Here is a 20,497-nt window from a genome sequence, read left to right as displayed (position 1 = left end):
AGACTTGTTTGAATTTAAATAACTGTTTTGATTAAAAATATAGGAGAATAAAAATTTAGTTGGGATGATATGAGCCTTCTGTTAAAGAAGCATATGTTTCAGTGTTGACTGTAATTGGTACAGTAAGAAGAAAATATTTTGATCTGTTCATCCCTCTAGCATATCCTGGTTTACTTTTTAGAATTCCCTAAATTTGGAAGCGCTTAAAAGCAGTACAGAGTAAAGAGCTATATTAAACTAAACATGTCATTATTTCAGATGAGATCAGTAGCATTCAAGGTGGGGTGGTTGTAAATTTATGTCATTTCAAAAGAGTTCTGAGAGTGATCCTTGGTTCCTGGTAAGTACATCTGAGTGTGTGTACCAAGGTGGATGAGCGTACCAATGTTCACCCCTTCATTCTCTGATCTTGTGCTCTAAATTCAGAAATGAACAGGGAGAAGAAAAGTCACAGATGAGTAATTTTGTTGATGAGCCAAGTGACAGAGGGATGCTGTTTTCTTCAACTATTTTCAGGCGAAATATTCTTCACAGAAACAAAAAACAAAGGTGTCCAACAGCAGAAGCAGCTGACCCCAGAGCAATTAAGCATGCTGGGGCATCCGGAGTGTGTGAGTCAGTGGATACCGTTCTCCATCATCCCTGCTGAACCTCACCTCAGAGAGAAAACATGGAAGTAAGTCACAGGAACCTTCCCTTGTGACGCTGTACACTGCACCACTGTTCTTCAAAACTGTAGGGAAGACAGGCTGCCTGCTGGCATGACCCCAGGTGGCCGTACTTATTTTCTTAGGTAAAATTGCCATACTGATTAGTTACAGAAGTGATGTGAAAAAAAAGTACCAAGAGTCTTAGTATTGCTAAAGCCACAGTAGCAATAAGAAAGCGAGGTGATAGCAACCAAGGTATGGGAGAGTCATACCTTGGTGGGTTTTAAACGGCCAAGGATGTGTAGTGGATTATTGAAAGGGATCCTCTAAACTCTAATACATATGCCTACTACTCTATTCAGACCCTCCAATCTCAGGAATCTGTCTGAAGAAACAGTTAAAACAGGTGTGTACTACAGCGTTACCCCTCATGGCAAAAGTGGCATTGAATGGCTTACATAGCCCTCAGCAGATGGGAGTTAAGGAAATCCTGGTAGAACCAACAAGCAAAGATTTGGCGATCACACTGTTGGGTGGAAAGCACTATATCCTGCACTCATTTGTAGAGTACGAAAGTGATGTTCCTCAGAATCCGGTGTCATTAAGAACAAAATGATCTGGATATATATTAAAATGCTGAGATGTTCATTCTTAGAACATTAAGGGAGTGTCACTTCAAGAAAAGGGTTGTGAGTCAGGTGTCCTTTTTATAAATGTAGATTTTTCACAATCACAAATAAAATAGATGTGCAGATAATGTGCCTAGCTAGAAATATTTGAAAAGAGTGTAAATCCACTTTTTAAAAGATGGAAACAATAACCAGTGCCTTCCACTATGTCCTGGGAAAGATCAAAACCTGTCTTTCTCAGACATGGATTTGCTACCAACTTATGGTGTTTATTAGAATTTTTTTAAAGTATGTTTTCTAACTCTGTGATATTACACAAGTAAAGATGCATAATTTTGGCAGGAAGGCATTCCAGGATTATTTGTCCTTGTTACCACAAATAATTCTCTTACCAGGGATGCCTATTTAATGACAAAGGGGCTTCTCTTTAAAGAAAGTTGTGGGAATCTCACTAACACAACAGGGCTTTAGTTCGTCACTTCTACAATGTTCACATTAATACCTTCAGTTTTTACTTGCAAGGTAAGAAACCGACTCATTGTCCTTTCATCTCCTAAAATGTCCAAGTGCTCATTAATAAATATCTTCCTCTCCCAACACACCCTCTGGATCACACGGTCAGAGGATTAAAATCTTCCAATCCCTGTAAGAGCAATGTAACAAGCCAAATCTTCTAACAAGTGCCCTGGCCCACTCCCACACTGACTCTTCCTTCCTGGGTTTCTAATCTTTCCTAGTCCAATGTGCAAATCTTCCTTGGAAAAGTCAGCAAAAGCCTATGTTAGTTTATACTTCCGAAGCTACTATCTCTGGGGGTATAGCTCAGAGGATTAGGTTGTCCTGTGAATAATGCTAGTCTGAATGACATCCATTTAGGTTCTTGAAAGTGATCCCCAAATACCTTTTCATATTATACTTCCTACAAACAAACACAGGTTGTTCAACAAATATAGCTTGAAATTTTAGTTTATGTATAAACTTTAAAGCATGTCTCTACTTTGTGGCTCTTGGTCTCTCTGGGGCTCTCAACCCAGAGAATGGTCTTTTAGTCTCCTTCACAGTCTTAGTCCTTTTGAACTTCTTGTTACCTTACTCCTTTCTCAGAACTAAGTCCTTTAATTGTTAAAGAACTACAGTCCATCTATTTTGATGAGGAGAAACTTTTATATAGAATATTTACACATTGGCCACTCTGTGGTCTGACTATATGTTAGTCATCAACTACATATGTGTACTTAAATTAATCTAAAGGAGTTTTAACTTAAAAATCTACTTTTTTCATTCTCACTAGACACTTTTTACACATTAAACAGCCAAGCATAGCTATGTGTATGGTACTCAACAGTGCAGATATGGACCATTTTTATATCTATGGAAATTTCTATGTGGCAGGCTGGCTTTCAGTATTTCAACGTAGACCCCTGGGAGAATTTAAAACATTAAAGTAATAACAAGTAATAAGCCAACCCTTAGGAAGAAAATTAATGATAAAAATATCAACAAAAAGTTCAACATTCAATGTATCAGGTAAAGAATTTTCAAATGCTCTCAGTTATGGATGTTTTCTGGGGTAGGGGATGTATTTCTATTGTAGAGGACTGCATTAGCAAGCACAAGGCCATGCATTTATTCCTAGGCCCAGAAAACAGGTTCTACAAACCTTAAAATGTCTCTACAATGATTTGTTTTCTTAAGACTTTCATAAAATAGCTGAATTTTATATTTTCCCCTAGAAGAATCATGTGGGTATTTTTCTGGATTATTTTTAAAAGAACATTCCATTCAAACTGTCAATCTGTTCTGTCTTGTTTAAAAAGCAATCAAGTTTGGAAAGCTGACAAAAAACCCTTCCAATTGCTTCTAAGCCCTCTCTGTGGAGAAATGAAGAGGCCTCCTTCAGTACCAGTAAGGCAGCATCTCTGCTCACACCAGGCATTAGCTATTAGGTTGTTTGCCTGTCACTTCTTCCTCCATGAAATTTCCTTGAGACTTACCCTCCAGGCAGTGTTGGGACAGGGACCACTCCCTGAACCATTGAACTACCATTTGCCTGCCCAGGATGTCACACCCTATTATATTTCCAACTACATGTTTACACACTTAAGTTCTCTGTCAAACTAAGCCACAAATAGTGACAGGGAATCTCCAGGGAATTAGGTTTTGAAATGGCACTGGGAATATATGCACCTCGGTAACTTAGGTGTGTCTTCAGAGATATGGAGGCCAGCAAAAGTTTTTCAAGGGAAAAAAATGAAGGGAGGTGGATAAAATACTTTGAAATAATCTTTGACCATAGAGGATTAAAAATATAATGATGCCCAAGGGAGACACCAGTTCAAGGTGAGACAAGTAAGGTGTGAGGTTGTGGTGGTCTCTGTACAAAGCTGTGGTTCTACGGTGTTTGGAGACAGTTCTTAGCAAGCACGAGCATGAGATCTCTTCCTCAGTGTTCCAACACTTAATTTGCTTGGTTGATTGATTATTAGGGCTTGACAAGATACCTCATTTTGGTTCTGAAGACCTCTATATCCACATGAGGCCCTGGCCTGCCTGAAGGCAGAAAAACAACTGACCTCACTTTTAATCCTAGTACCTAGACACAGAACATGTCCAATAATTAGGTTGAGCAAACTAAACTCACAATTGTAAATATTGTGAAAAATTGTAACAATCCTTTCTTTTCCAAGTCTTTGTCTTCCACTCAATTGTTTCCAAGGTGTAATCTATGTGATTTTTGTTAGTATGCACTTTTAATTAGGAGACTTTTAAATTAATTTGAAATGTTGGCAGGGGCTGGCTCTGGCATTAATCCAGTTGGCTAATGCATCCTTTGTTATGTTGCTTTCTCAATTTCTTGGGGTAAAAGAACCTGACATTTTCACAGATCTAAAATATACTAATTAATAAGGTTGCCAAAGGAAGTGATGTCTGATCTGAATTGATGTTTTTCCAACTCTGCAAATAGATCACTGAATGAGAGAGTACAGACTGAGGAAGCAAAAGACAACAGAGCGTATTTTCAATATTTATAATACAGATACAAACTTACTCTCTAAAATGTCTCTAGAAAACATGGCAAGTATTTCTGTTTCTAAGAGACTTGATTTTTATAAAATGAGAGAACATTCAAATTTCAAAGGAGGAGCCCAAATATAGCACCGATTTCCCAAAGATTACTAGTTCACATGCCTGTGTTCTTGAAAGCAGAGTTCTAATGGTCTTAATTAAAATGCTGACAGTAATATGTTATAACTTAGCAACACATGCACACTGTGAAGCTCGTGGAAATGCTTTCCTACCTAGGAGGCATCTGGTCCTTCTTAGTTTTACAAAGAGGCAAGGAAAGGCAATCAGACCTTACAGGTTAAATTTTAAGCCAAGTGAGTCATGATGATCATTTGCTGTATTTCACTTTCTTCTTTAAATTTATTTTTGTTGGTACAAAAAAAACACAAAACTTCAGCTATTGGTATACACATAATGCTCATATTAACAAGTAAATAGATCTATCTTCTCCTGAATTTATCCTTTATTTATGGTAAAGACTTTTAAAATCCTTTCCTCCAGGCTAAGGAAGTATACCTTTTTTTTTTAAATAACAGACATCAGGGGATAAACACATTCTCTGAGATGCTTGAGGGATGGAGAACGATTTCATGGCTCCTCTTTATTTACAGCAAGGACCTAGACATTAAATCTCCATCTGCATGGTTACTGTAAGAGTGCTCACATGTGTCTAATTACCCAGGCAAGCTGTACTTAGATTATCAACTTTCATAACAGACAAAGGAGAAATCCTTCATCTCTCATTTTAGGCCTGATGTTTCATCATTTTCTTTCTTCTTAACCTTGCATTCATGACAAGGAAAGAAAGAAAGCAAGGAAAGCCTGGGTGACTGTATTTTAAATGTGTGTAAACTTCCTTTTATAAAAGAACTGGGGATATGGAAATTTCTAGTTAAATTAAGACACTCATATATACAGATATTAATTCAAGTGACTTAGCAACACTTTGGTGTTTCTGACTTATGCACAACATATCCATATCCATTGCCAACTATAATAGGATTCTTTCATAATCATGGTCGTCTTTGTTTTGACTGCCTGGTCAACATTATTTCCATGGGGAGAAAGGCAGGATGGACAGATAAAGCAGAACTACTCATGCAGAGGCTAGGATCAGAAACCAAGTCATCTGATCATGCATGCTGCTTTTGGCCAAGGACCATTGACTCTCTGGCTTCAGTGTTCATCAACACTGCAGACAATATGCACAACACTGACTCCAACTCTACCTCTCAAGACTCAGTAGGTCTGGGTTGAGCCTGGAAATGGGCATTTCTAAGCAGGTAATGAGATGCTACTAGTGCTTTAAATCATGGCCACCTTCCCCTTTGGTTCGATTTTACACCCCAGGAGTCTTTTAGAGCAGGCAAATTCGCCTGGGTGCCCTTCACCAGGTGCTTTTATGACAAGACATTAACTGTCACCATCACAGTGCCTGGAAGAACACGTCACACCAACACATCATTGAATGCTGCATGTTCTGTTGACCAGACAAGTGAACAATGAGCATAACTTTTCTCATGAAGTCTATTTTAGCTACATTTAGGGAAATTAAACAAGGAAAATTGACCCATGTTCTCAACTTTACAAGGGGCCATTTATGTTCCTGAAGGAATCTGAGTTCCAACTATGACGTAGGTTTTTTTAGGGCACAATCATCTCTGAGAAGCCAGGATATTGCTGTTGGCATCGGCCCATGCTTCCTTAGCCTTGGGAAGGGAACTGATGTGTTCTTGCCCCTTAGGCAAGTGACATTCCTAACGTAGCTCATGCCAAGTAATTATTTTCAAACCCCATCTTCTTCTTGGCTGCAAAATATGCCACATTAAATGAACACTGGCTTGTAATTTTTCTCTTCAAACTACACCTAGAAGCAGCCCAGTTGTGGCCACCTTCTCCTCGTTGCCCCAGTAATTAACCAGAAGTGAAGATGATGGACACAGCAACAGTCTGCACATATTAGACACACTGGTAAACGTGGAGATGCTGAAAGAGATGCATTACCGACAGTTTGTGAATATCGAATACTGTGGTCTTACCTATGCACACTAGATCCATAAAACCATACATTCCATAGCAGATTTGGAAAAGGATGTCCTTCCTCTGCCACACTGCATAGGGGCTGAAGGCTGACCAGAGGAGCCAAGTCACACTCGCTATTAAGAACAGGGATCCTAGGATTACAGCGATCATCTGAACTTTCTCAACCAGTGTTATAGAAATGCTCTGCCACTAAAAGAAAAACAGAGGCATGTAAGGAAAAGGTGCTGTGCAGAGTTAAAAAGGAAAAGGGAACATCACATGGTTAGTGTTTCTCGTCATGATGCCATTCCCGTTTCCATGTGACCACCCCCAAATGAGTTTCTCCATTATATGCAGGACATAAAATCACACAAGCAGATAATGATCAACAAATTGCCCTGAACTCTGTTATTTTCACCAGTTCACCATTCTCAGCATTTAATACGGTTTTAGTCCAGATAATAATACTGAGTGTGAATGGCTCGAGAATATTGGGTACCTGGAAATCGCACACCCACATGAAATTCAATCCATTCGGACAGCACACAATGAGGGCTCCTCTACCTCATGCTTTTCCCCCCTTCACATATTTAGTGTTTTTTTTTTAAGGGGAAATCCTTTCTTATTCTTGTAGAAGAATGTCAATTGACAAATAAATTATACATGATCATCAGTAAAAACAATCATTGACAGTAATGCCTATTAAAATAATTCTACAGAAACTACAAAACTGTTCTTATCTATGTTCTTATCTGTTAACCTCAAATTCTTAGATGTAACTGGCTCATTATCAGTGGGTAAGCCCTGGGGCACTTTTATCGAGATTTAGAATACCAAAGTGGATCTTAGAAACACATGAAACCATAGTGGCACACAGTATCCAACAAAATGTAAGTTAATATCTTATGTATCAATATTTGATAGGAATGGTAGCTCTCCAGACACCCTTCAGTGGTCCTATTAGTTTGAGGTCAATTAATCATCTTCTGTTATATATGCTTGAGAAATATAGAAGACAAGAACTGATGGTTGAATCATAAGCAATAAAACCACATTCCATAAGCAATGAATAACACAGTACCTGCAGACACTCAGCCTGTGGGGGAAAGCCTGGCTGCTGCCAGGGTGGGCTCATCAAAGAACCTTCCCCCAGGGCGTGCAACCTGATATGTCCATTCAATAAATCTGAGTTTGCTTAACACTCATACTTACCTTAAGTCTGAGCATGCTCTGAATGCACTCACTGAATGTACAGTGACTCCACTCTCACCTGTAATCTCCCTCCATATTCTCCTCCTCCCTCCTCTCCCTCCCCTCCTCCCTCCCTCTCTCACATATACTCCATTAGTGGATAACCAAATAATCAATTTGTAATATTTTAAATCTGAACTTGACCTCCAGTATTCACAGATATATTGTTGAATTCTAAACTCGTCATGGATTAAATGTCAGCATGCATTTAAACTAATACTCTGCAATCATTTACTTAACAAAAGGCAGAACCACCAGTCAGCGATTCTTTAATGTGATAAACACAGTCTTCATTTTAAGGTGAGGTTTCCTTTATTCACTGAAAAATCTGAATAAATAATAAGCTGTTGTGTATTATTTCATCTTTACAAGTGAGCAAGGTTGTATTTCAAGTGTAATTTTGCTTTTCCCGCTAGCTTCCTGATGTAACTAGGACACGTTAACCTGCCTGCTATGTATTTAGTGGTAAAGCTCCTTAAGCTTGTTGTCACTCAACTAATGTGGAGTGTCACTGCCACATGTTCTCCTGTACTGTGGATTTATATTAAAACTTGCTCAAGTTAATAAAGATTAAAAAAACCAAAAACTTGCTGTCTGTACAACACAGAATGCTGGCATGCACTCTAAATGGATGCGGCCATATTTCCGTGTATGATTTTACCCTGTATCAGTCACTTCAGGTAGATAAAAATAAGCCACGAACCAAAGCATAAGTTTTAGAGGTTCCGTTTTTCAGATGGACTCACCGTCATGGCACTGAGCCCACAATTCTCTTGCTGCACAGATTCCTGACCACTGAGGAATACACAAACACAACTGGCTCTAAAGTGAATCACATTTTTAAGTTTACAAGGTGGTGGCGGTGGTGGTGATGGTGGTGGTGGTTGTGGTGTTGGTGGTGTGTGTGTGTGTGTGTGTGTGTGTGTGTGTCTGTGTGTGTGTGTCTGTGTGTGTCTGTGTGTGTCTGTGTGTGTCTGTGTGGGTGTGTGTGGGTGTGTGTGGGGAGGGTGTTTTGTGTATATGTATTTGATTTTCATCTGGAGGCTCATATTCTAAGTATATAGGATTGAATCACACGACTACTGAGTAATCAAAAATAAGTGAGTGGGATTCAGTGGGAATGTTCTTTTTCAATGGTATAAATTTTCCTCTTGCCAATAGTGTGATAGAAGAATAAACATTTAAATTGAATAGTTTCATGTTAAGTCATTATACTCAGCTTCAATTAGACCTACTCATTGATTTAAGCTTACCTACAAAGATCAGTGGCAAGGTGATGTCTATAGGCACAGTGTGGGTATCTCTAATAGATGTTTGGTTGTGGGAAGACTTTTGCAATACTTTGATATAGCTTGGATGTAGGAGAGAGAGAGTGGTCACATAGTCTCTGACAGAAGAGTCACCTAACTTTTCTGTAGTCAAGTTTCTAACCCACAAGATATTCCCCTCCTTTGCAGAGAAGAAATGGAGTAATGGAATACTTGTCAGGAGCAAGAAATATGGATGCTTCATCTTTGTTTGATTGAGGCCAAATTTAGGGTGGCTTAACATGTGAATGCCTGTAGTTCTGAATAAATGTGTTTAAGGTCATATTAGTAAGCTAAAGGTAAATAATCTGATTGTGCTGGAATGTGAGGGCTAATTATGGACTATTATTACAGATATTTTCTGTTGCTGGTTATTTTTCAAACTTAGTTTTAAAGAAGGATAAACTGTGTATATTTTACAATTGATCTTCTCAAATTTTCTGGTACCATTCTGTGAGTAAATCAACTTTCTCCACTAACAACACAAACAAATTATCAAGTAAATGGATGTCCTTCATGTGATGATGAACCCTAAATGTAACATCATTTTACTGAAGGCTAGTGGGGACAAACACTGTTGAAGTGAAGATTATAGAATGTAGTCATGGACACTGGGGCTTCCCTTTATAGAGCAACAGCATCTTGGTGATTTCTTCGGCCTCTCTTAACAGCTCCCTCATATTTCTAGCCTTAAGTATAAGAGAAAGGAAGGCTGTCTCATTCCTCTCATAGGGGGAAAATAGCTTTAGCTTCTATGGTAGGAAGTTCAACCAGCATCTCAGAAGTCAGAGACTATTCCTAGTATCAGCTCAATGACACTAGATAGTACAGTAAAAATGAAAAATCATGATTTCTTGAGGCCTGTCATTCCAACTCAGGGTATCTGAGGGCTAAACATCATTGTGTAAAACAATGTGAACTTGAGTTACATTTTTCAATAGTTATTCACAGTTTTCTCCTCTGGAGACACAGGTATACTACTGCATGCCTGAATTCCCTGCACTCAGGAGAAAAGGAAGGAAACTGCCACAAGCCTGAACCAACCTGGTCTCCTGAATAACTCCTGAATAACTATCAATCCATAATGAGATCTTGTCTCAAAAGTTTTTTCCTCCCTCTTTCTTCCTCTTCCCCTCTACATATATTTCTATCCCTATCTATCTATCTGTCTCTATCTCTTTCTCCTTGGACATACTATTTCCTGCATGCATGAGAAAGAGAAAGAGATAGAGAGACAGAAACAGAGATAGAGAGAGACAGAGAGATAGACAGAGACAGAGAGATAGACGAGACAGAGAGAAAGAAAGAGTGAGAGACAGAGAGAGACAGAGACAGAGAGGGAGTATGTGAGTTTCATTGAGCTCATGCCATGAATGGAAAGGAAGATTAGTTAAACTGAATATCCAAACTTACTGTTATTTCACTCTATCTACATTTAATTCACAATCCTGAAAAACTGGTTATATCTGAGCAACTAAACTATTGCTCTTTGAAAATTGGGACCAAGGAGTGCCTCCTTTGGAAGTTTGGCCTCATTGACTGTCATGGAGATAATTTAATGATAAGAACTTACATTCATATAGGACCAATATAACGCCAGTCATCTTACTAAATTATAGGTATCAACTCACTGAATTACCATACAACCCTGTGAGAGAGCTACACTCATCATTTTAAAGATAAGTAAATGTAATCAGAGATGATGGGATGGATTATATTGATTAGCAACTTGACAAGATTTATTATCATTTAAGAGGCAAGCCTCTGGGCCTGACCATGTAGGATTATATTGATTAGGTTAAGTCTCTGGCCATGTCTGTGAGGGATTATGTTAACTGTGATTGGAGGGCCCACCCTGAAGCTATGCTGGAAATCACTATTCCCAGGTCTTGGCTCCTAGCAAAAACAACAAAAACAACAACACACAATGACAACAACAAAAAACCGAACAACAAAACTCCCCCAAAAAACAAAACAAAACAAAAACCCAACCTAACAACACCAACAAAACCTAGTTGAGTACATCTGGTCACTCTCTACTTCTTAACTACAGATGCAATGTGAAGAGCTGCCTCACATATCTGCTATGACATGTATGGTTGTACGGTGTTGGTCAAAATAAACCTTTTCTCCCTTAAGTTGAGGTTGACTGGTATTTTATCATAATTGCAGAAGAAAATAACTACTTTACAAAATTGGTACCAGCAGTTGTTTTTTGCTCTGTTAAACCTGACCCTGAGGATTTTAGGATGCTACAACTATTTTGTGAACAAGATGAGAAAGAATCTGACAGTTTTGGCCTTTAAGACCCTTTGCATGCTAGAACCCGAGTGTACTTGGCTATTCTGGTGTAAGGTTGGAAGACAAGGTTGCTAAAACAAATGTGCCTAGAGGAGGTTCAGTTCATGAGGTTTCAGGAGGAACAAGGACTAGGGGTCAACTGTGTGATATTTTGGCCAAGAATCTGCCTTCAGTCCGTTCATGTCTTAAAAAGAATGAATAAAATTAAATTTAAATATGATGGACTACTCTCTTTGATAGAGGGCATTTCAAAACAGTAAAACATTCAGGTATGAGCATAGCTGGCTATGTTCTATGGCTGTTATGCATTTCTGTAGTTAAACAAAGAACAAAACATTGAGCAGAAAGACATTATTAAGGAGGAAAAGAGCTTTAATAAGTTGAACTATGCAGCCAAGGTACATGTTGAAAAGAAGGCTGTGACTGTTGAAGCAAAATATTCTGATCTGCACTGAGACAGCAGGATCTGTGTCACAGAGCAGACATTCACCAACCAATCAGAGCTAGAGAAGATCCCTAGCCTACCAAAGGAACTGAGCTCCTAGGCAAAGTGTTTCTCCATGATTGGCACCGAGAAGCTTAAACATCTGTGGTCCATTAGGGCCAGGCTGCATGTCAAACTCATGGAATTCAACAGCAGCAACAAGGTGATACAATATTGGCAGATGTGAAACATACAACATTGAGGGAATCATGGAGAGCAGGTAAGGCAATGTGTGATAGGGTCAGAAGTTGGTGCAAGGAGGCCTTAGAGGCTCTTACGCAAAGTTGTGGAGATGAAATCTAAACTTCAGTGGAGACCCTAGGAAGATGAAGACGTCAGAACCAAGAGGTATCTGTTGAGGAAAGGTTCATGAAGTAGAACAAAGTCACAGCAGAGGTTCTGTGTTTTGCTGGCAATAGAGCTGAAGAGTGGGGCTACCGAATACTTCTGGGACTGATGACTCTATGGAAGGCATCATATGCTAAAACTGGAGACACGTGATTTAGTGTTTGTCTCGCAGGGTTTCAATCTTACTTTTACTCCCATTATTACTTGGTATGCCTTCATCCTTCCCATTTGGAAACTCTATGCTATTGCACATAAGAAATATGTAATAACTCATTTTGTATTTCATAATTAAAGGATTGCCTTGTATATAAGATGAGATTTGGACTTTGGATTTGTAAACAATATTAGAAGTGATAAAGACTGCAATAGCCTTTAAAATTAGACTGACTGTGTTTCTGCCTTATAACATGTGCCATGAGCCACAAGGTTAGAAAGTTCTGACTTCAGGATGATGTATTTGGATGTTGGCAAGTAGGGGTAGTCCCGAGTATTAATGAGGCAAACTTCTAGACTGAATAATGAGTAATTATCTTAATTAGGTTAATTGAAGTCTGAAGATCCAGCCATAAAGTGGGAAAAAGCATTCACTTGCCCTAAGTCCTGGGCTGCATAAACTGGAAAACTGTGTCTGACCTTGACCATTCATTCATGATTCCCTACCACCTCATTGTGCACGTAACATAACCAGCTCCTTCCAACTCTTGATGCCAGGATTATACCCCTGAATTTTGAACCAAAACAAACAAACAAGCAACAAGAAAACCTTTTTATCCCTATAGCCAGGACAGTAAGCTTAACAGTTTGCCCAAGCTCATCTCATTTGGGACTTATATTGTGGTCATATTGTTAACATACTAGATCTTACAATTCTAGTGAGCTTTAATGACAATGTCATATATCCTCTTCTATGTACCCCTATGCCATGATTCCGATGATGCTCCAACCCTGGGCCCTATGGTCTGTTAAAAGAGGACTCTACCTGGACTTGCAGCTGAACACTAAGCTCCCACAACCAGTTCTGGGTAATCCTAGGTCCACTTTCCAAAGGGAAGAAGGACTGAGCCTGTAAATACCATCAAAAAGGGCTTTTCAGTTTTCAGGTCACTGTGCTTGGCACACAGTTGCTATAGAATTTAAGAGAAAGTGATCAAGGGAGATCAAAAGGAAGAGAAGGAAGGGATGGGGGAGGAAGGGAAGGAGATGAACCTCTCTCTGTTCATTTTATTTCTCTCTCGGGTATCATTTATTACTTTGGGCACTGAGCATGTTCCTTCTCCCTCTCATGGATGCTCTCATTCCTCCCAACTGGGCTCTAAAGCCACCTCAATTACACAAACCACCCTGTCTTCCTTTCTTGTTCTCCCTCTTCTGAAGCTGGCTCTTCTTCCCTGGCCCTCGAATCCACTGTTTATACATCTGCTTAGTGCTCATTACTTTCTCACTTGGATCACAGGCAGCACTGCGGTCTCTACATTTTGCACAGATGCTTGAAGTTGAAACTTACCCCTTTATACTCACCACACTGCTGACCCCACCCATCAGTGCCTGGAAATGTGGGAGACTAAGAGTGGCTTCTGCCATCCGTGGAACTGCCAAGTGGCCATTCTTTTCACATCTGTCATTAAGGTCCCTGCTCTGGCCAAACCACCAGTCAAGTCGAGATCTGTCCCCCAATACCTAAATTATTTCTGAATCGCCCTCTCTGCTTCCTGCATCCTGCTCTCATCCTTCTTCTACTTGTTTAAGCAGCCATGGCCTGAGCATGCTGTTCTTCCTGGAAGAACAACACTGACACAATCACACCTACCACACAAAGGCCGAGAGAAAGAAAACCAGTAGCAGCCAGGGCTCTCAGCTAATGCCAGCTAAGACTGGCATGAGCTTGCTCAGGAGCATCCATGGGTGCTTCTTGAACCTGGAAATTACAGCTTCTGAGATACAGCCACAAAAGTCAGATAATCTCAGGGACTTGAATCACTCTAATTTGAACTAATTTAGAAAAAGATTCAACTTACCTCATAAAGTACATCTCCTCTGAACATGAACTCTTTTAGAAGTGCTTTTGTCTGTTCCAAAAAAGATACAGACAATGCACGTGGTCAAGATTAGCAGCACTGTGTGAGGGTCCGTGCCAGTCCCTCTTCACAGAAAATGTTAATATCTCTGAAACCATAATGATGGCAGTCTTACAAAAAGATTATTACTGATTAACTTGGGTTTATTACTGCCTACAGAGAAGACAAGATACAGAGAAAAGTCTAGGAGTTTTCTATAAAACATGTCAGGAGACCAAGCCAAAACAAGATCTAAAGTTTCTGGGTAAATCACTTCCAACCAGTAAGACACACCACTTGGATATCCAGGAAATCAGCTAAGAGATGTGATGATCTTCATCCTGCTACCCAAAAGAGTTAGAACATTTTCTAAGTTAAGAGCCCAGTTTGCTCCTAGAAAATAACATGTGCTAAGAGGACGCCAGCCTGAACTTAAGTGGTGTTTTGTTTGGTGAGCATTAAATCACTGAGCCCAAAGTACTGCATGGTATTTGTTTTTACAAGGGAGGCCAGATAGGAATCATGAGCTAATGGGTCTGTAGTAAGATGATAGGTGGGATTACTCACCAGGGATACCCAAGAGAACATCTGTCCTGAGGAGTGTCCTCATCAGAAAGAAATGAATTTAAATACAATCTATGTCCAATCATCTTTAGATAATGTTTAGATTGTAGTCCTAGAGTTAGTTAGGATTGGGAAAATGGACAAAAACGTTGCTACTGAGAAATCAGAATGACAAGAAAATAAAAGATTCCCTCAGTTATAGGTCTGTTCTTAATAGCGTGGTTTTGTCAGCTGCAAGATTAAAATGGCTTCATAGTTTGGACTGGGGCTTCTTTGCTAAAAAGTCATCTTCATAAACTTTTTTAGAGCTGAGATAAAAATCAGAGAAAAGAAAGCTGAAACTTAAGCAACCTCTAGAAATCATCAGAAAATAGAACCATGTGTTTGGAAAAGTTAACAACAACTTAGAGAATGAAAGAGGGTTTGAAATCACTGACTCTATGCCAATCAACTTCATACTATAGAGGAAATAGATAGGTAGCATAGAAAAGAAAATCACTTTCTTAAAACTGACTTGTGAAGAAACGGAGCACATAAATAGCTCTTTAGGTTATAGAGTCCAGGCTACCCTTTGTACCTGCCGTGCCTCTCACACTGACTTCCCCATCCAGATCATCCTGTCTTAGTGTCTTGGGCACTATTGTCTTCATACCCAGCTATGAACCAAAGTGTTAAAACATGACTTACACTAAATGTATTACAAAGAAATAATTACAAAGAAATTAAAGACTCAAGTAATAAAGACTATAAATTAAGATGTACTGTTGTTCAGTAAGCCATTCTCTCCAAACTTAAATTCTAGATAAGAAAGAATCAAAATATCATCAGGAAAGCTGTTTCCTTGCTATTGTTCATATATTTACAGGAAAGGTCACTCATTTAAATTATCTTCTGTCAGGTGGTGCCAATCATTCCAATGTTTATTCTCTTGGCTGACAAAAGCAAACTTCCACATCACTGATCGGGCTGAAATTTCTACAAAAATCAGATAGAAAATCTCTGAGCCCACTGTCTCTATGAGAACAGTCTTCACTGTCATCTCCTGGTTACTGGAAAATCACATAGTTGACTGACACTATACTGACCATAAACTGTCACTTCATTTAAGTAAAGTATCTAGACCTAAATCATGTAAACAAAACAACAACAACAACACAACAAAACCAAGCAAAACCTAAACAGGGTAATGGGTAGCTTCTCAAGTATTTCAGCATATATGAGGGCTCCAAGTTATTGGATAAAATCCAGACAGTCAATGAAACAGTTTCTTCTAAATACCTGGAAATCTCACAGCAGGACACATCGGGAATCTGGTTCAGGTCCATGTGAAGTAGCAGATGGGACACACAATATAGGTCATGGAAAAAGAGATCTGTCAACCTGAAAAGTTCTAAATTCAACTCTAGACGAAAGGCATCAATGTGAGGTGAAGATTTGGTTATGAAACGAGTCAAGGCAAATGGAGAACTTGGACTTGGAGCAGAGACAAGTGATATCCAGAGAAATATATGTGATTGGCCAGACCCCAGGACATTCATTGCAGGAGTCAAAGTTTGAGTCTTTTCAGAGTAGTGTCTATCGCTTCTTGGCCTTTTGACTAAGATCAAGTGCAGAGAAGTGTCTACCTGAGTTCCTCCCAAGGGAACTGGACCTTCCTTTACAGGCCCATTATTTAAGAACAGTCTATGACCATAGACTTGGGAGCTTGCTTGAGAAAAAGCTTTTGCATTCCTCTATTAATTCCTTCCTAATTCCTCAAGAGCTATCCACATCTCGCTTCTCTCACTTGATTGTTCCAATCTTTTATGGATTTTCATACACTGCACAAGATGCTATTGAGATAAATATACATGTATCTCATGTATTCAGTTGTTGAAACTTCATGCTACTTTGTCTCTCCTTAATTTTTTATAACAAAATAGGACCTATTAGATAAATGTTCCTTGTGTACAAACTGCCTAATGTCACTGACCTCAGTGACTTAATTTTGTCACACATGATTTATAGGTATACAGCAGTGCCTAATGTATGTTTATCTAGCTACTCCTCTAAATAGTGAGTGCACTGTGTTTACATGCTGGGCACCGGGAACCTAAGTAAATGAGTGTGAGACTATAGACATGCTGAATTATTCTCTCCACAGAGATGTAAGAACTGTCCTTGCTAAAGGAGAGTATGAAAAGATTTTCAGGCTTTTCAAGTTTGCCTTTCACAGAATTTCCATTGCTGACAGCTGCATTATCATCTCAGTTAATGCAGAACATGCATTGAGTGTTCTAATAGTGGGCAGAACGGCGACCTTGGTAACACAGGATGATAGCAAAAGGCAGGGATCAAAATGTGGAGATTTTACCATTTTGTCCCTTGCCTATAGATAGGAAGGTACCATGTGTGTGAAACAAAGATGAGTCTAAGAAGTGGCCCTGCTACTTCATCTCATAAAGATCACAGTGGTATTCCCTGTAAATGGCATTTGATACTAGCTATTGGTATAGTTTGGATATGGTTTTCATGTGCTGAAAATTTGGTCCTCGCTGTGAAAATGCTGGAAGATAGTATGCCTTTAAGATAACAACTGAACTATGCATAATAATGTATTTAGGAATATATATATATATATATAATATATGTGCAAACATGTATGTATGTAACAAAAATTAATGAAAAAAGAGGCTGTGAATTTGAAGGAGAGTAAGAATGGGTCCATGAAAGGGTGGGAGGGAGGAAAGGGAAAGGGAAAAATGATCTAATTATATTATAATCTCAAAAGATAATTAGTGTTTTGAAGCGGAAGAAAACAGAAGGAGATCCATTCATTCCCAGAGGAGTGATACATGTCCTATTGGGATGGTTCTCCTGAGTGAGGGTAGGTATAAGAGTAAGCCCTCTTGGACCCAGGGGAGGGGGAAGGACCCTCGCAATCCCCAGGGAGTCTATAAGGGTAATTATACCTGAAATTTCTAACACTGAGCGATGTGAGTCTGAAGAGGCTACCTCCTATAGCCAGACAGGACCCTCAGTAGAGGGAAAAGGACTGCAACCCACTCACAAAGCCTTCAATCTAAAACATGTCTGCTTATAGGATATTCACGGACAAAGATAGAGCACAGTCTAAGGGAATGATCAACCAATGACTTCTCCAAATTGAGACCCATCTCATGGGTGAGAACCAATTCTTGACACTAATAATGATACTCTGTTATGCTTACAGGTAGGAGCCTAGCGTAACTGTCCTCTGAGAGTCCCGCACCCTCAGCAGACAATGGGAAGTGAAGCAGAGACTTGCAGCTGAACATTAATTAGACGGAGTTCGGGGAGTCTTGTAGAAGAGTTGAGGGAAGGATTGAGGCACCGGAAGAGGATAGGGACTCCACAGGAAAACCAACACAGACGACTGACCTGGACTTTGAGGGCTTCCAGAGACTGACCCACCAGCTAAAGAGTTAGTATGGGCTAGACCTAGGTCCCCTGCATATATGTAACAAATTTCCTTGGTCTTCATGCAGGACCCCTAACAACTGGAGTGGGAGCTGTCCTTTAATCTGTTTTCTGTCTGTGGATACAATTCTCCTAACTAGGTTGCCTTCCCTGGCCTCAGTGGGGAAGGAAGCACCTAGTCCCACAGAGACTTCATGTGCCAGGGTGGGGTGATACCTGAAGGGTGCCCCTCCTTCCCAGAGGAGAAGTGGAGGGGGAAATGAGGGGAGAAACTGGGTGGACGGATTGGAAGGAGATGAGGGCTGTGTATTAGGATATAAAATGAGTAAATGAATGAATGATGAATGAGAGTGAGCCAGGCCCCAGAGTCTCTGCAGCTTCCTGTTTTGTCATGTGATCTCCTCTGCAAAGGCTCCTGACTAGTGATTCTATTTACCTTGAGTGCCTCTCCAGAGGATGAGTAGACAAGGCTACCTGATCTTGAGCCTCAACCTCCAAAACAATAAGCTCAATGTTTTCTTTGTAAAGTGCCCAACCTCATGCACTTTGTTATATCAAGTAAGTAAATAAATGGGAACTAAGACTTAAGACAGTTGTCTAAGGAAAAAACTACACATCTTAATGAGTTGTTCTCCTTCTCTATTTAAAATAGAGTCCTTGAGATTGAAGACCACGAAGAGCAGGAGTCACAGAGAGAGACACAATCCATGAAACTGAATGCTGATCCTGTAGCATCTACTATCCGGAACAGGAATTTGTATATATATGTAAATGTATATATATATATATATATATGTATAGTATGTGTGTATTGTATAGTATGTGTGTACATGTATATGTATATGTATATGTATATGTAATGTACATATTCAATGTTTATTTACTGGATGCTAGGCATGTGTGATATGCATAAAAATCACTAATTTTGGGAAAAACTCCTATTCTTATGAGGTCAAGATATACTTATGGAAAAGGTGAATACAATGCTTTGTGGGTGGATCCATTTCATTCACTGTGGAAATTATGGGAAGCTTACAGATCATGTAACCTTGAGTCAAGCTTAGCAGGATGAGTAAGAGACAGTTAGGTAAACAAACTGATGTAGACTTGTGAGAAAGGAAGAACCATATGGAAAGGAGCTTAGCAGGATGAGTAAGAGACAGTTAGGTAAAGAAACTGATGTAGACTTGTGAGAAAGGAAGAACCATATGGAAAGAAGACATTTCTGGGGAAACGTTATGATTTTTCTTGTCAGAAAGTAGGAATGGAGTGGGAAAGTGCTAGGAGGTTTCCACTATCAAGTAGAGAGCTTGACTCTTTGCCACAAAGCACTGACCATTGCATAAGTATAAGAAAGATGCCTCTGGATGTGGTGACTCAGAGATGGTCTCCTGCTTAGCTTCTTCTGTTTTCCAAGGACGAGCAAAAGTACAGCACCCCAGTCCATGTGCTCTTCTGTCCTGTGGATCTTACAACCATGCAGTAGCAATCATTTCCCTACCCCTCTTGGGAAGAGGACACATTTGACCAAGAGCGCATGGCAGAAAAGACCGAGTGTCTACCCCCCAAAACGGCTGTCCTTCTGTAACCAAGGTAACTTTCCTGGCATTTGGAAGTCACAGCAGTTAACAATTCTTGCCTTCGCTGAAGTTACCTGGGGAGGGTCTGGGTAAGTGGAAGTGTCACTGTGTACGAAGGATCTTCTTGGTATTAGCCATACGTCTGGAAACAAATTCTCTGCATCCAAGACACACAATAGACACTGTGCTGGCCACAGACATGTAAACTTTTCAGACCTCAAAATGAAGTGCAAGAGGAAGATGGTTGCTGAGAGATTTAAGCGTCAAGTCAGGTCTTCTTCCCAGCGGGAACACACTGGGTTCCATGGAGTTCTTACCACTCCACCAGTGAATTTGAGCTGCACAGTTCCTCAACCCCACCCCCTTCTTTGCTTTTATAGGAGATCCCAATTCATAACTTTTGATTCACAATTTCCTTGGTACCAAGGAGTTTACTAACTTACTACTTAACCTGATTTTTCTTCCCCATCTCCTTTTACCTATACCTTAGCAATTCTATAACAATAAAAACAAAACAAACCTCTTAAAAGCAGTAGAGATGCTTCATGGATGACAGAAGTGTTTAAAATAGACGGTGGCTACACCAGCCTATAAATGACAGAGACCCACACAAACGGAGGTACGCAAGTTATATCTGATAAAACAGTTTCAGAGTCTGAAATAAATGTATGTCCTTAAAATAGAAAAACATGTGAAATTTTCAACTTACTAACCTAGTTGGTGTGTGCTATGTTCTACTGCAAAATATTTGAAGTACACTTAGTCTCCTGGCAGAAACTGAAGAAAAGAACCATTGGCCTAAG

The 20,497-nt window shown here is 39.6% G+C and overlaps 1 protein-coding gene across 2 annotated transcripts in view; it reads right to left on the bottom strand.

The window, feature by feature from the left end:
• Marchf11 (membrane associated ring-CH-type finger 11) overlaps positions 1-20,497 on the bottom strand; it is a 101,244-nt gene that overhangs the window by 13,793 nt on the left and 66,954 nt on the right. The window contains exon 3 of one of the 2 annotated variants that reach the window (NM_001101828.1): positions 6,385-6,577. The exons of the other annotated variant lie outside the window; for it this stretch is intronic. Within the exon in view, the coding sequence (NP_001095298.1) occupies positions 6,385-6,577 (193 nt within the window). The remainder of the gene's footprint in view (positions 1-6,384; positions 6,578-20,497) is intronic. 2 annotated transcript variants of the gene reach the window in all.

This window comes from Rattus norvegicus, chromosome 2 (genome assembly GCF_021556685.1).
Source record: "Rattus norvegicus strain SHRSP/BbbUtx chromosome 2, alternate assembly SHRSP_T2T, whole genome shotgun sequence".
Lineage (NCBI taxonomy): Eukaryota > Metazoa > Chordata > Mammalia > Rodentia > Muridae > Rattus > Rattus norvegicus.
The sequence above is the reverse complement of the archived record's forward strand: the minus strand, read 5'-3'. Positions and strand labels throughout refer to the sequence as shown.